The 17,541-nt window shown below is 38.2% G+C and overlaps 1 protein-coding gene across 2 annotated transcripts; it reads right to left on the minus strand.

Moving 5' to 3' along the window:
• Window positions 1–813: 813 nt before the first annotated feature.
• SLC30A10 (solute carrier family 30 member 10) lies at window positions 814–15,794 on the minus strand. 2 transcript variants are annotated; one of them, XM_039341617.1, is made up of 5 exons: window positions 15,145–15,794; window positions 13,487–13,534; window positions 6,692–6,775; window positions 5,923–6,162; window positions 814–4,768 (listed from the first exon to the last, which is right to left on the minus strand). In XM_039341617.1, exons 1-5 carry the CDS (start codon window positions 15,590–15,592, stop codon window positions 4,281–4,283), a joined length of 1,308 nt encoding a protein of 435 aa, XP_039197551.1. In that variant the 5' UTR covers window positions 15,593–15,794; the 3' UTR covers window positions 814–4,280. The 2 variants fall into 2 exon arrangements, with proteins under 2 accessions (XP_039197551.1, XP_039197550.1); XM_039341616.1 differs by lacking the exons at window positions 13,487–13,534; window positions 15,145–15,794 and adding an exon at window positions 7,749–8,984.
• Between the last annotated feature and the right edge of the window lie 1,747 nt (window positions 15,795–17,541).

Raw genomic sequence — 17,541 nt, forward strand, 5'->3', positions numbered from 1 at the left:
CCTAGACTACTCTGGAATATTACTGTTTGCTTGCATTTTCTTCCATTCAGTCATGTCTGATTCTCATGCTACAAAGTAACAGTTATTTGAAAAAGTACTATTTTTAAACCCTGAACAAAATGGTGTGCTTTTTTTCTGCTAAGGAAAAATCAACAGTTACTCAAAGCTTTGGAATATCTAACTTCTCAGGGTCTTTGGGGATTATTTCCTCAAATGGGAAATGGGTGTTGGTCATTACCTTTAAAGCCTTATATGGCTCAGGGCCAGGCTATTTGCGAGACCGCCTACTACCTCATAGTTCCCTACGTCCGGTTAGATCCCACAAGCAGTGCCATTTGGCGGGGCCGTGGAGGAGGGCCTTCTCTGTGATGGCGTCCACGCTTTGGAATCAGCTCCCCCCCGGAGATTAGGACTGCTCCCACCCTGTTGATCTTCCGTAAGCTACTTAAGACCTGGCTTTTCCGGCAGGCCTGGTGTTTATAAAACCTTACCCCTGGATGATTGTTTTTGTATTGTTGTTTTGTTATGTTTTATGTGTTTTTTTTATTGTTAGCCGCCCAGAGTCCTTCAGGAGTGGGGCGGCTTATAAATTTTAAAAATAAAAATAAAATAAAAATGGGAAGGTGCTAAAGTAAATGTATGAAGGAATAGGGTCATTTTGCTTTAATGATTGTTATAAATGTGATAAATATAAAGCTCTTTTTATATCTGTCACATGTAAAATGGCGTGTATATTCTCCCAAAATACTCTTCAAAAATGTGTTTCCAGTTTGAAATGAATGGACAAAATATAAAGAAAGAAATAGACCTTGATATTTCTAAAAAATATTTAATAGATAGCAAAACTAATTGTGCACATAAAAACATTTATATAAAACTTTTAAAACATTAGTGTCATATATTGCACTTTTATGTCATTTTCAACAAATAAAGTGCATAAACACAAGAACAATTGTACATATTATGGTCGGTACTTAAAAACCCATAGAAATTATTGTCAGAATTAAAGTTTCAAACTTCCAAACAAATTTCAGTTTCACAGGGTTTCTGTGCTGTTCTGATGGAAGGCAAAAGTGACTTCAGAGGAAGTCATAACATAAACTTTCATTTAGTGAAGATGATGCATTCCAAAGGTGATACTTCATCATAAATATACAGTTCATAAATATTACAGTCAAAAGCCATAATTTGATAATGAAATGTACTAAACTTCATAAAAGTGATTACATTTACAGGATGCCTTGTAATATTCTAGTTAAGATTTTTGTAGGTTTTTGATCTTCTTATTTCAGATAAGAATCAAATCCTGTACCTCTCCTGATATCATAGATGTATCAAGGCCATCAAGAACTCCTCCAAAAAGCAAAGAGAAAAAACTTGTTATACAATATGCATGATTTAGTTGGTGGAGGAATGTAGCCATGCATTCATCCAAATGTCAGTAGATTTAATTGCTGAATGATATCAGGGTATTGCCAACAAATAAATCAAAAAACCTTGTGACAAGTCTTACCTAAATAAAATTTATAATTATACAATTATAAATCTAATCAGCACAACAAAATCATTGAAATGCCAGATGTGTAGAGTAATAATTTTACAGGAAAACAATTGCTAAGTTCTAAAGTGCTACTTATACTGAGAAAACAGCATCCATGGAATGGGCACAAAACAAGATGCACTGGAGCCAAATTTATTCAAAGAGTAAAGTGGTTGAGAAAAGCCAGATCAAAACGATAGTAAGAATTAAAAGATGTTTCTCTGGAAAGAGCAAGTTTTAGTGGGTCTTCCTAACTTGTAAAGATTCAGTAATACAGTAGAGTATTACAAAACACCATTTACATTTGGTCTCATCTGGCATAGATCAAATTCAAACATGGGAATTCATAGTAAAACTTTGTATTTTATTATGATGCATTTGTAAATGCAATGCCCTTTTCACTGATACAGAATTTGAAATTGGTTATCATTGTGCCCCTTTATTTTTATATTTCTACAAGACCTGTTTATCCTCATCTTCAATGTTCTAATTAAGAATTACAGTTCAAAAAGTCCAAACAACTAATGTATTTCATATTTCTTTAAAATACAGAAAGAGCATTATCTGTATTTATGAAAACAATTTAATACTTCTTTATTTATTATATACATTTTGGGAATTAAAAACAACAATTACCATCCCAGCAAAGCATTGTTGCCTATTTGGAGATATTTCATGCAATAGTTTTAAAAAGTATTTCTTTAAATGGTAATTGTCATTTTGGGGGGGGGAAATTAGAGGAAGAAAATTTCTATTTATATTAAAGCAATATAAATTGGCATACATACATATATATACACACACACAATGTTACTATTGAACATATAGTAATCCCAGTTTATGCTACAGAAATGCAAATAATACAACAAATATTAACTTAAAATGAGAGAAAAATACACAGGCAGCAATTACAATCATTTGTTTTCCATTAAATTTTCCTGGAACAGTATTAATTTCAAATAGCAGCGTTAATTTCACAGGTTATACCCAAGGTTCATTGCCAGTAGTTTCATTAAAACTTGCCCAGAACTTTTTTTGGAATCCAAATTTCTAATCCTCCACCTACAAAAGCCCAGTATGAAATTAATAACATTCAGTGAAACACGAAATAGAAAGGTAGCTGTGATATCACACCCATAATCTGTTTAGTAGGGTTACATTTTGCTGCTCATAGTAATAAGATAGAAGACCAGTGTACTGACTGGGTAGGGATGAATTATATTCAGCGGAGACAGTTAACCTTTTCTTCCATCCCCACCTTTTTCATCAGGACTAAACCCCCTGATAGCCAGACTCTACGAACTGAATTTGAGCTGCTTACTGAAATTTCTACAAAAATTATGTAAAATATTTCAAGCAATTTTATCTTTAGCAGTTTTATATTTGTATTATATTTTTTTAGCAAATTTATATAGCCACCCATCTCACAAAAAGTGGCTCTGGGTAGCTTACAAGCACAATAATTCATATCACAATATGAAAAACATCAGACATAAATAATAACAAAAATCTAAAGAAAGGAAAACATGAAAAAAAACCTCAAGATAGCAGAAGGAGAATCATCATTCAGCCTCACTCAGCCACTTATATGGCTACAAGAGCAGTAAAGGAGGCATTCAAAAGGTTTACAATTATCTATATTTATTTGAATTGAGGTTTAAATCAGGCCAGCAAGTCAAAGATCTAAAATTCTAAAAAAAATGTCTTGAAGGAAGTTCCATAATTTTTTTAAAAAAATCCATTCAATAGCACCATATTACAAAAGAAGAGACAGAAAAATAGTATCTGAACTGCTCAGTGTAGTCATAGGATTACTCTTTTAAAACAAACTCAGAGGTATGTTCTACCCTGCCTAAGGCAAATGCAAATCCTTACTTCTTGCACCTTTACTTCTTTGCTAATTCAATACAAATGACGTAAGTGCACATTGAAAAACACACACTTTATCTCTCATGGCAAATAATCCAATAAATTATTTCAAATGTTTTCTAAAAAATATTCCAGCATTTTATAATTACTTGGATATGAGGAAAATGTAAAGACAGTAACTGGGGAAAATAAAATATTTTGAATATCTCCATTCATATTTTAGTAAGAATACAGTTCTTCATTTGTGAACTACAAAAGGGTGCGTTAATTGGTCCTTTTGCTGATTTAACTCATTTACTCCCTACACCCATGAAGCCTATTTCCTGACTTTTCTTCTTTTCATCGATCTCAAGTAAACAGAAGAACAAAGTTAAGTGGAAAATAAAGATATGCCATAAGCCAGGACAATCATAAAGTAGTCGGCTTGCAATCTGCATCCTAATTAATACATTAAACCAGAAGGAAATCTCAACATTCTTGAGATTTCTACTTGCATCTGAGAGATGCGCACACTAACAATTAAGACAAGGTTTGAAGAGTTATCTGACCAGAAGACACTTTTACTCATTGACTAAATACTTTATCCTTTTTTCTTTGCAGGGCAGAGTAGCAAATAGAGTTCGCACTGCTTATTTGCCCAACATTAGGAAAATGGCTGTCCATTTCAACTAGATCTTAGAAGAAACCAATGGCATCTGTTCTAGTCGTAATACGTATACACTTGGTATTCAACTTTCAACTGCTGCCTCCCAGAAACATGGCAAACACTCACCAACAACTACTTCTTTTTCAACCAAAGGAAGCTTTGTACAAGAAAGCTCCCCAACTTTCTTTTGAGACAAAAGAATTTAGAATACATTTACCCCAAAGTCTAAAATTGAGTGTTATTTATATGTGGTGTGTTTTCACTGTTTTCTTTATAACTGTCCTTGGAACAACTGTTCTTTTTGACCTTATCTTCAGCCCATATGGGTTCAACAGGAATTTCTACAGCATCTTTTTTTTGGAAGACCTTCTTCAGTGATGGAGAAAAGCTGCCAATTGTTTCACTGTAACCATTCATCTGAGAAAGAAGAGCGTCCTGCTGGTTGCAGCACAACTGAGGATCACATGATCTGGAGATACATGGTGTACTGCACAGGACCTTAGGACAATTATGGTCTAGGTACTCTGGCTGGATGGTCACCGAATGGATCCCTTCTTCATGGAACACCTCCCTGATTTTGTAGGAAGCAATGGAGTAGTCAGAAGTAGAGTGACATTTGACATGGAGTGTGGCAATATTCTTCCCCTTGATAAATTCCCAGACATGCAGCTCATGAATGCTGCTAACGCCTGGCACCTCCAGTAATTTGTTTGCTAGGAAGAAAAAAAATACAAACAAGGTGATAATCAGATTTTTATCCACATTCCGTAGTATTCCATCTAATATTTAACTGCATCTACAAACACAAAGCATGCCTCTTAGAATGGACAGAATAAGAACCTGATCATAACTTCTCCAGGCTGTACAATAATGTAGGGCTGATAAAACGGAAACCAGCCCCCGCTGAAACAATGGGTCCATGTCTCACAGTGCCTAATATTGTAACAACTTCCAAGTAAGAAATATGGAGACAGAGGATATTGGATGAACCTGTTGAAATTCCTCCTGCCAACATTAATAATTACATTGGAAGAAACAGAAATAAGTCAACTTCTCCTGCCTAATATCCTGCAGATGGTTTGAGAATTATGGGGGCTGAATGGGAACTGGAGGGCACCAGGATAAACTAAGTCACATGATCATATGACCCAGTAAACTACAGCCTGGTAAACAGTGATATGAAGTTAGCTTTGAAAACAAATTAATGATTTGAATAATTATAAAATAATTTGAAATTTCAAAATTAGATACCTCTTAAATAACATTATATTCTGAATATATATTGGGTATCAGCACATTTATTAGTATACAGCAATAAGTATTATGTGCATGACCCATGTGAAGCTGGGGGGGAAACTATCAATTTGTAGTATATTTCAATTTTTTATTCTGTTTTTTTCACTGCTGATTTGAAGTATATCCTTTAAAAAAACTGAAGAATTGCTTTGTTCCACCTTATGATATATTGCATTCAAAATAAGGATTGATTCAGCAAGCAAACCCCGTTCCAAAAATTCCAAGTTCAGAGGAGTGAATTCAAAAACAAAATCAACCATCACAATTTATAAATATGTCATAAATATGAGTTTGGGATCCACAATGCATAACAATAAACCAATCTATTTATATTAGTAGTTATGGACTACAAATGTCTACAAGTATGTACAGGAATTTCTGCAAACAACAGCTTGACTCTTCCTATGTGGCCTGTTCTCAAAATAACTGTACGTGCCTTTATTAATCCTCTAAGACTTGAGTCATGTTGCTAGGAAGTATCATCATGTAACCCTTGAGCATGTAATGTTGCAGTGAATGTATAATCCAAAAATCAGCTTTTAAGGCTCATAACAGTCCAAAAGCAACTTACCCAGTATTTGCATATTCACGTTTTTGGGGACCATTTGCAACAAAATGGTTGCCGTCTCCTTAATAAGTGGAAAGGCTGAAGACAGTATAATAAAGACCATAACAATGGTCAGGCTCGGATCAATGTAACACTGCCAATTACAAGGTGTGTTCTCATCCAGAGGAAGTATATAGAATATCGAAGCAGCAACCACAACAATAACTGAGCCAAGAGCGTCTCCCATCACATGCAAAAGAACACCTGAAACAAAGCATAAGGAAACCATTAGATCCCAGGGAAAAAACAGGATAACTGTATTGGAATACATTAGATTCTAAAATTTGGTATAAACTTGTATAGAAAGCAACTATAAATAAGAACACTTTATCTCTAATTATGCCTGTCTTATTCTAGAACCATAGTGACGAACCTATGGCACTCAGAGCCCTCTCTGTGGGCACGCGAGCCATCGCCCCAGTCCTAGGCCTTCAGCTGGGTTTCATAAAACCTTTTTGCTTTAGGCCTCTGCTGCCGTGTGCAAAAAAAAAAAAGGTTCAATCAATAAATCAATTTCAACTTCTCCTGGAGGAAAAAAAGTTGGAATTGATTGAACTGAACTTTTTAGTCCCACCCAGTCTGCCATTACCACTGCAGCCACACCCACCCAATGGGCCACGCCAACCCGGCACCTGACAATACATAAGTGGGTTTTGGGTTGCAGTTTGGGCACTCGGTTTCTAAAAGGTTCGCCATCACTTTCTAGAAAAATCTTTTATCTCTATTATAGTACCTCTGATGTTCAAAGCGTCAGACTTTTTTTCTTTTTTCTGTTTCTGATCCTCTTCAGGCTTTTTCTGGGTATCTGCAGAATCACCTGCATTCAAAGAAGAAACGCTGTGTTGTGCATAAATTCTACAAACAGAAAGATACAAATCTATTCAAAACCAACTTATCTTAAACACTCAGAACCAGCAAGTTACTTATGACTCATGCTTGCATACACTCTACATGCAAACTGTAGTATAATTACAAGCCAATAAAGCAACGGGGCAAAATTGAATGGAATTGTTTAATATTTATAAAGACCACCTGATACAGCCTGACATCTAATTAATTCTAAAATTTCTTTCCTACTATTGAAGTATAGAAAAAATGATTTATAATATCAAAAGACTGCAAAAACAAATACTAATTGACACAAAGATTGCTTCAATGTTACTTTAATGTTACAAATACAATTATTTCTTTGGCTTTATTTAGTAATAAATCATTATACAAGTACACTGCCAGTAAGTACATTATTATCCTTTTAGTATAACCTAATGTGTGTGTGTGTGTGTATTAATGTGTTATATATTATATATCACTCTTTTTCAATAATGTATATTGTGCAATAAAAACAAAAAGAGAGAGAGAAGAAGAAATGCTGGGGGGGGGGGGAAGCAAGAATAAGAGAAGGGTAAAACGGCACAGCTACAGACAAAGGTGCAAAGATAAGTAGCCCAAATAAGGAGGAAAGGTCCAAAAGAGTAAGGATGAGGGTTATAGATAAGAACGGGCAAATAGAATAATCAGAAAAGAGTGAATAAGAATTAGCACTTTCAAAGAAGCACGCGCAAAGACAACACTTCCCAAAAGAAGATGGGAAATAAAAAATGGAAGGGTGAAAAATATCCCCCAAAATACCCAAAGGCAAAGAGAAATTGGGCGAAACTGGAGAAGAACGGAGCGAAGGGAGACAAGAGAGACAATTTTTTAAAGGCAGCTGAAAGAAAAGGAAGGAAGGAATGCGGGGGTGGGGGGGAGAGATGCTGCTAATAGCGAGCAGGGAGGCAACCGAGAGGCACCTGCTTTCAGACGCGGCTCAGCGGCGCTGCCGCTCATTTTCACCATCCCCTCCGAGGCAAATGAGCTGCTAGTAACGGTTCGGGTTGGGCTCTCGTCCTCGGGGCTAAGATAGGGCGGTGGCGGCGACCCTCGACGGCGGCTGCCACAGCAGGAGCCCCAGTCCTGGAAGACGAGGAGCCCCACGAGATTGATGGCCAGGCCGATCGCGCCTACTACGAGGATGAGCGTGGCGTTGCTGATGGACTCCGGGTTCACCAGGCGCTGCACTGCTTCCACCAGCATGGTGAAATAGAGGGCGGTCAGGAAGACGGCGTTGCAGAGGGCGCCCACCACCTCGGCCCGCCCGGAGCCGTAAGAGGCGCCGGGGCGGCGTCGGCGTTGGTGAGACATCCGTCCTGTGACGAGACCCACGCACAGAGCGAGCACGTCGGAGAGCATGGAGAAGGAGTCGGAGACCAGCGCGATCGAGTTGCCCGCGTAGCCGGACACCAGTTCGGCCACGCACAAGCTCGCTGTCAGTACGAGCATGAAGATCAGCCGGCACGTCTTGCCCGTGTAGCGCCCCATGAGGAGAGCTGGAACCGCCCGCTCTTCGCTGCCGCTCTAGTTTTTTCCAGGACCCGCCCTGGACCAGGCTGTTATGGGGCTGCCTCCCACCTTCCTCTTCTGCGAGCTGAGGGCACTGGCGACAAATGGCTGGGCGGTGGGGACTCTGCGTTTAGCTTTAAAGCGGCGCTGGGAACGCCCTTATTGTCAGTTCCCGGAGTAATTTGCAGGTGTAGTCTGGACATATTTAGTAAATAACAGCCATATAACAGCAAATTAATCTAATAAGCAGAACATAATTTTAAGAAAATCCAGAAACAGTTTCCATATGGAAACAACATTATATATTCTTTTCTCTGACTAGAACAGTTGATTTTGCCATCTCTCCTAGGTCCATCATTTTTTTTCCATTACATTGTGGGGATTGATTTTTTTTTTCATTTTTGTGCATATGGAATTCTCAGATGTAGTCAACATATACAATAACAAAGTTCCCATTTTTTTTCACGCTCCTTATCCAATAATTCTAAAATGAAAACTACTAGTTTCAATTTTATATTCATTTTAAGAATCTTTTGCATTAAAACATGAATTTGGCCCCAATATTTCATTGCTTTGTCACAAGTCCACTAAAGCAGAGGTCGCCAACCTTTTGGGTACCAGGGACCAGTTCCATGGAGAGACATTTTTCTGCGGACCACGGGGTGTGGTTTTGTGTGCTGCCTGCATCTCTCAATGGGGCTTTGTGAGAACCAGTTACTGGCATGCCGCGGACCGATACTGGTCCACAGACTAGGGGTTGGGGACCCCTGCACTAAAGATAATAAGAGGTTCCTTCTTTACAATAACATTTCCAACATTCATTTGAGACAGCTTTATAGATCTTTGACTGTTTATCAGGTGTTAGGTACCAACAATAAATCATCTTGTAAACATTTTCTTTCAGATTATAGTTTAGTGTAAATTTGAAACCATTCATCCCCATTACTTTCCATTGCTTAAGCATTAATTTATGTGTAGCCAATATTTGGCTTTTTCTAAAGAATTGAAACTGAATCTTCCCTCGTGATAGGTAAAAAGAAAAGTAGTGGCATTGCAGCCCCAGAGAACCCTGGAGGAAATGGATTATCCTGAGCCTTTTTAATCAAGTTTCAGGCCCTGATCTGGGCCCAAATGCATTGGTTGCATTCATGGATAATCTCTGGTGGGAGTGGGATGAAGGTGATGCATCCATCCTTGCTCTCTTTGACCTCTTAGTGGCTTTCGATATCATCAAGCCTGGTATCCCTTTGGGCAGACTTGGGGAGTTAGGGGTGAGCAGCACAGTCTTGTGCTGGGTCACCTCCTTCCTCCAAGGCCAGTGCCAATCAGTGTTAATAGGGAGTGAGAGGTCCAGCCCACGCCCCCTCTTTATTGGGTGCCACAGGGTTCAGTACTTGCTCCAGCCCTCTTTAACATCTATATGAAACGTCTGGGTGAGATAATCCATCATCAGAGGATGAGGTATCACCAATATGCTGATGATACCCAGCTATATACCTCCACCCCAGGTGAAGTGTGTGATGCAGTGGACATTTCACATTGCCTGGAGGCTGTGGGGGTCTCTATGGGGAACAACAGACTTCAACTGAACCCTAGTAAGATGGAGTGACTATGGATGGACTCCTCTTGTGTCCAGGAGTTCATCATCTTTGGTCCTCAGTGGGGTTACATTACCCCAGATAGACCCGGTGTTTAACTTAGGGGTCCTTTTGGACTAACAGCTCCTGCTCAAAAAGCAGGTAGCATCCGTGGCCAGGAGGGCTTTTCCCTAATTTCATATTGTGCACCAATTATGCCCCTTCCTGGGCAGGGAGGTTCTCTGCTCAGTCACTCATGCCCTGATCATCTCCCAATTGGACTATTGCAACTCTACATGGGGCTGCCCTTGAAAAGTATCCAGAAGCTTTAACTATCTACACTCTTGGTTATTTCCTTTAAAGCCTTTTATAAAAAAAAATCCAGGGTATCTGAGGAGCCATCTTGCTCCAGTGGGATTGGCCCATCCAGCAGAAGAAGGCTATTTTGCTCTATCAAATAATTTTAACTGGCGGCATCCAAGAGAAGACATTTTCTGCTGTGGCTACTGCTCTCTAGAATGTTCTGCTGGAGATGAGGTCCACCCCTACCTGCCAGGCCTTCTGGAAGAGTTAAAACCTGGTTCTGTCAACTGGCCTGGGGCCCCATTGGGAGTATTCTCTGCTAAGGGTGGTTGATGGGGTAGAGGAAAGATCCTCACATTTGTGTCACCTGTTCTCCTGGGTTTTAGTCTCTAATTAATCTTTCTTTATTTTAATTGTTTCATATCATCTTTTTATCATCCTGTAAACTGTCCAGAGTCACTTCAACAGTGGTATAGGTGGCATATAAATTTAATAAATATATAAACTTTCATATGGATTCTTGCCCAGGAGTCCCAGCTGATAGCCTAAACAACCTTGTTCAATTCTATGATTTTGTGAAATGGATGACTGGAGGGCACTCTTACATTTTCCATTTAGTGTATAGAAAAGATAGAAAAAGATAGTGTATAGAAAAGATCCAGCAGAAACTTCATTTTAAAAAAAACCAGGGTGGACATTTCTTTTTTTTTCTGAATCCTTCAGTCAACTCCTTCACTATTACTATTTTTACTGTTCTTTGGGTTCCTATAACCCTACAAATAGACTAAAACCAGGGTGTGTCTGTACATGAAAAAGATGCAATTTCACAAGTAGAGATGGAATATTTTACTTATCTTATTTATATTTCCATTTCTGAACTGCCCATCTCCCTCAAAGAGATAGAATCACATGGAAGCATTACCTCTGGTTTTATCCATGCTCCAACAGATGGCAGAAGCATTCTGTTACAGGAACCAAACAGGCTGCACTATGTAGAACAGTGTGGAGCCTTAATCTAATATCCGATTAGTCTGATTTCAAAAGATTTCTGAAAAAGTCTCTAGAGCAGGGGTCCCCAACCCCCAGTCTGTGGACCAGTACCAGGCCACGGCATGCCAGCAACAGGTCCATACAAAGAAGCAAAGCCCCATCTGTGGGATGCAGGCAGCACACAAAACCTCACGCCCTCTGGCCCACGGAAAAACCTCTCTCCACAGAACCAGTCTCTGGTGCCCACAAAGTCGGGGACCTCTGCTCTAGAGTAATCTGTCTCTTCCCTAGCAGCCATATGGCAAGACCAGAAGAGGAAAGAAAATGCCATCCAGAAGGCAGAGACATACTTTTCCCTAATTGACTGGATTCACACATCGCACTAAACTGTAGATTATTGAATGCATGAGGATTGGATTCAGACAATAAAAAGCCATGGCCAAGCAAACCATATTATAATTTAATACAATGTATGACCCAAATCAGAAAAAAAGAGCTTTATCATTGGCTGTAGTCTTTTATTAAACCCTCTACAGGGAAAAAAAATTCTTTCCTAATGAGGGACTGTAAAAATAACTATCAGCCTTTGAATAGTACATCAAATCCTGCTTTCCAGGAAAGGGAGCCTTTTAGTTGAAAACATCTTTGACATTTGAAATCTTTTTCCTGCACACCCAAAATATGTGAACCTTGGTCCCAAAGAATACTATGTAAAGTGGCCTGTTCTTTCAATCACAATAACTCATTGATTTTTTAAAAAAATGATTGTAGTTAACTTGCAGGCTTTCTAATTGACATCTATACAATCACCAAATCATTAACTGCTAGAAAGGGATATCATGTGCCCTTGGACCTCACCAGATTGCAGAATCATCACTAAAGTCACAGGGTGCAGACAGTTCAGGGAGTACAAAAAGTCAGTGAGTACAAAGAGTTTACTATATTGCCCTTAAAATTAGCTTCCTCAGCTCCTGATCTGCAAGGAATAGAGGCCCATGTATTATCTAAGAAATGCTAATACTTTGCTTAAAGACCCCTGAACCAGGTAACTCATCCAATTTTGAAGTGAGTTTTTTCATAATAATGATTAAACAAATAAAATTTATCTTCTAAATACATGTATATGGGATGTCCAAATTTTTAGGAGTCAGGGATCTTTTGATTTAATTTTTTTAATGGGCAAGTACCAGAATGGATAAGAATGCTGGGATATGTCTGGGAATGGCATGCACTGTGACTCATTGGTTAAAGTGTTAGACCCAGACTTTGGAAATCTAGATTCAGATTCACCCTCAATCTTGAAAACCTATTGGGTGAGCTTTGAGCCAATCATTCTTTGCTCAACTTAGTGGGGAAAATTAGAAGGAATTGCCTTGACCTTCAAGAGGAAATGTGGGCTATATTTCTAACAAAGCATGACTTATATGGAGAGCTAATTCTGTTTTCAGGGAAGCTTCTGATACTGCTTCCTATAATATTTTTCAATGAGGACCCTCGGATAAGCATCTGTTTTACAGATCTTAAAGTTCTATGAGATGAATTCACCACTTTCTACTTAGAAACACTGAACAGAATAAATCTAGGGAACATATTTGGTTAATAACAAACTGGCAGTCAGAAATTACTTATTCCCCTCTCCCAAGTTCCTATAAGATTCAATGTACAATGTCCAACTGTTTAGTTCTATTTAGTTTTGTTTTGCTTAAAAGCTTTGTAATCTGCCTTGCCTGTAATAAAATGGCTCACAATAATAGTTAAAAACAAAAAATGTGTATCTTTAGAGCAATATATACGGTTAAAGTAGACATATCCAATGGTGTGGCTTCTTTCCAGGTGTAGAACCCTATTTCTATGACCTCTTTTTTTGGTATAGCTTTGTGTTTAGGGCTCCTTTCCAAGCATAACACTTTATCTGAAATGTGTTGAGGACTTTGGAGAAAAGTATTGTTATGTGCCAATTACATATTATATAAAAATATGAGCAAATTTGATGTAACAGCTCCTGCTAACTGCAGGAGATGCTGATTTTTTAAAAAAGGAATTGGATTTCAGCATTTCTGAAGGAAATTTCTTCCAAACCTTTCATAGCCTCCTGCAAGTTACAAGGTAAGTAATTTAGTTTCTAGGATCAATGATATTTGTTTCCCTTTCCCATCCTCTAAAAAAAGCAAAGGATGGCATTTAACAAATCACAGTCATGCTCACATACATACATTCCTAGAGCAATATGTTATTTTTAATATTTTCTTTATATTAATTAAATTATTTTTAAGACTTACATATAGCAGGAATAGGAATCATCACTGGACTATCATTAGCAAAGTAATCTAAAAAAGAAGGAAACAAAGAAAGTTTTAATATTCTTTGAATGGCTCTTGATGACCTCATTGCACTGGACATAGCAGTGTTATGGTTTCAGAATGCAATTGGTAAGTTTTGTGTTGGTAGAATACATGTCATGTTTTTTTTTCTTTTGAGTACTAGATCCATAAAATAATTATGGAACTTAATCTTTCCTAATAATTAAACTGTAACGGTTTAGTACAGGTACTTAGATATTGCATTGGGTCTCACACAAATTACAGGAGATATTCAAACACAATTTACATTTTTTTCAATAAGGATAATGAGAATATATCTTCTCACTGCATGTGTTACACAGTAGGATCTGAAGCTAGCTTAGATAGGACTTCATCCCAGTTTTTTATAATTTGAACTATCTCATTAATGAAATTCATGCTTCATAGAATTGTCTTATATAAGAGTTTATTCCTGTATATAATTTGTTAGCTGCCATCCATACCTTACACTTAGAAGAGTAGATAATTGAATAAACTATTAATCAGTTCAGAATTTTTCTTCTTCCTTTCAATTGTGTATGATTCTTGAATACTGTCTGGAAAAGTACCTGCAAAATTTCTTGACAAGCAAAGTGGGTTGCCCTTGCTTCTTTCCTAGGGCTGAGAGAAAGTGAACGGCCCAAGGTCATTCATCTGAATTTGTGCTTAAGGTGGGACTAGAACTCAAAGTTTCTAGTCTGATGCCTTAACCACAACACTAAACTGGTTCTCATAAAATTTAAAAGATGCTTAAAGTTATGAAACTTAATAGGTGGTTAATCTATGGATTCAAGAGTTCATCTAGCCCAGTGGTTCTCAACCTGTGGGTCGGGACCCCATTTGGGGTCGAACGACCATTTCACGGAGGTTGCCAAACAAGGCTGTCTGCCATTTTTTCCCCCTTTTCTTTGGTCACGCCCCTGGCACCCGGTGATGTATAAGTGGTTGGGGGTCACCACAACATGGGGAACTGTATTATGGGGTCGCGGCATTAGAAAGGTTGAGAACCACTGATCTAGCCCTCCCCAACCTTGCATGTGACTGACCTGAATCTTGCCCAAAGGAAGACTTATAATTTTTAATATGGCAGAAAAAAAGGAAGAATAAAAAACCTAAACATTTTCTTCAGTAGTTAACTAAACTTACACAAAATCAAACATAATTTTAAAAAATGTTATTTTAAAAAATCCTAACCCTAACCCCAATCCTAACCTGACCCCACCCTACTCCTAATCCTATAAAAATTATATATAAAACATAATTTGTCCAGCTTATGTTCATTTTGGGTGTGTGTCCCTATAGCATGTTCAAAATGCAGTCTTCAACTCCAGAAGAGTTGCATGTCCTTAGTATATAGTTTGAGTTTTTAAGTGGAAGGAAATACAATTATAAAAAACATATCCTATTTAAAACTATACAAATCTATACTATACTATAAAACTAAATACAGATTTACTGCATTTACTTCATTTTTCATGACAGAAACTCATTTTGAGTTTCAAAAACCAACTCTCAATCTTTGACGAATGAAAGCAAATATCAACCTTTGCTTCTAAGTATTGGTTATGGAAGGGACGTGCTGTTATTATGTTGCTTACCTGTTTCCACATCTTGGTCTACAGAACCACGGCAGTAACAGCAGTCCATAAAGACGACATAACTAAACACGTTGAAGAGCAGACCTACGATTCCGACAATGAGAACATACAGAGCCTGTTCCGTCTTTACTGGATTGAGAAACCTCTTCACGGCTTCAATTAGGATGCTGAACATCAGGGCAGTGGCAAAGACAGAATTGCCAAAGGCTCCTACAACATCGGCCCGCAGAAAGCCATACGTGTTGCTTTTATGCCATCGTATGCGACTGAAACGGACACCAAGCAAGCCAATGATCATGGATATCAGATGGGACAGGACTGCAAAGCCATCAGAGGCTAGTGCAAGAGAATTGCCCACATAGGCTACTGCCATTTCTACCACAAAAAGTATAAAGGTGACAAAGGACATAAAAAGAAGTCGACTGCTTCTTCCTGTGTAGCGTCCCATGGCTTCAGCACTCCGAGGGAGTTCTCTGCGTCTAGGGCAAGCACCTTAATAGCACTAGCAAATATTTCAGGAATTCTGTCCTTTTTATCATCTTCTGCTAGCTGTGTTTAGACATTAATTTTTATAAGATGCAATAAAACAATAAATTCTGCTTCAAGTGCAATTTAGCAAGAGGTTATCTTGCAAAGACCGTTACATGAGAAATCCGTAGAACATAATGCTATCTGCCTCCTCTACAGTCACCCGCTGGTTGTTTATTCCTCATAATAGCCAAGGTACAACATTATGGAGATTTTTGTTTATGTCACTGGATCTAGTCTTTTAATTAAGACTAGAATAAACAAGAATAAGTCTTTGGTTTCTTAGACATATAATCTTATATTGTTGTTTTTCCTGTCTTCTTTTTTTTTTAAATAGATGGATAGACAGATAACAAGGAAGGGAGATGTTTTACTGCAAATTCCCCCTCCATTTATTAAGAGATTCTGTGCCAAACAACTACAAAGCATAAATGAAAGTGTTTTCTCTCTCCCCAACTAAAGTCTGCATTACTTGCTTTGCGTATGTAAAAGGTCAAAGATCTTTACATCGGTAACATACCCAAAGTCCATATTTCTCAAGCTTCTCAAAACTATATCACCATTTTTTCTGAATTTGAACATGCATTTTTCTTTCTATACACCATTTAAAAGGTTGAGAATACAAGTTAGTCTTGCATAAAAGCCAACAAGGTGCCATTTATATGGGAAAGATCCAAGTTCATTTTTTTTGTAGTCTAGTCTACTTTATGGGAATGTTGTGGAAATAAAATAAGAAAACCATATTGGTCATGGGAAAAGGTTATAAACAGAGCCAATTCACTGGTTTGTATGTAAAATATCCTAATCAACCTGAAACAAAGATAGGAAATTCTTCCTTCTTTGAAGTTTTGGTGCCAAGTAAAAGAACGTCTAATGCATGTCCCTCCAGATACTTTGGAATATCCCCCTCATTTCTTTAAACTATCCACACTGACTGAACAATAGAATAACAGAATAATAACATTGAAAGGGACCTTGGAGGTCTTTTATTCCAACCCCCTGCTCTAGCAGAAAATCTTATATCATTTCAGATAAATGGCTGTCCAATCTCTTCATAAAAGCCTCCAGTGATGGAGCACCCACAACTTCTGAAGTAAAGCCCTTCAACTGGTTAATTGTTGTCACTATCAGGAAATTTTTCTTTGGTTCTAGGTTGCTTCTCTCCTTGATTAGTTTCCATCCATTGCTTCTTGTCCTGCCTTCAGGTGCTTTGGAGAATAGGTTGACCCTCTCTTCTTTATGGCAGCCCCTTAGGTATTGGAACACTGTTATCATGTCAGACTAGATATACCCAGTTCCTGTAACCATTCTTCATATGTTTTAGCCTCCAGTCCTCTATTCATCTTTGTTGCTCTTCTCTGCACTCTTTCTAGAGCAGTGGTTCTCAACCTCTGGGTCGGGACCCCATTTGGGGTCGAACGACCATTTCACGGGGGTCGCCAAACAACACAGTCTGCCATTTTTTTCCCTTTTCCTTAGCTGTGCTACTCCCTTTTATTCTATTGGCTTTTGAAAGCCAATAGAATAGACTCTCTTGAATAGAGTCTAATTCTATTGGCTTTCAAAAGCCAATAGGAATTGTCCAGGCTGTCTCTGCCTGCTGAGCCCGCCAAAAGTCCCATTCTGCAAACGGTGCTGCACCAGTTGAGCAGTCCTCGACTTACGACCGGTTGAGTAGTCCTCGACTTACGACCGGTTGGGGGTCGCAGCATTAAAAAGGTTGAGAACCACTGTTCTAGAGCCTTAACATCTTTTGTATATCTTGGTGACCAAAACTGAATGCAATATTCTAAGCATGGTCTTATCAAGGCATTACAAAGTGTTACAAAAACTTCACATGGTCTTGATTCTATTCCTCTTTTAATGCAG

The sequence above is a fragment of the Crotalus tigris genome, unplaced genomic scaffold (genome assembly GCF_016545835.1).
Source record: "Crotalus tigris isolate CLP2741 ecotype Arizona unplaced genomic scaffold, ASM1654583v1 scf7180000017771.5222438, whole genome shotgun sequence".
Classification (NCBI taxonomy): domain Eukaryota; kingdom Metazoa; phylum Chordata; class Lepidosauria; order Squamata; family Viperidae; genus Crotalus; species Crotalus tigris.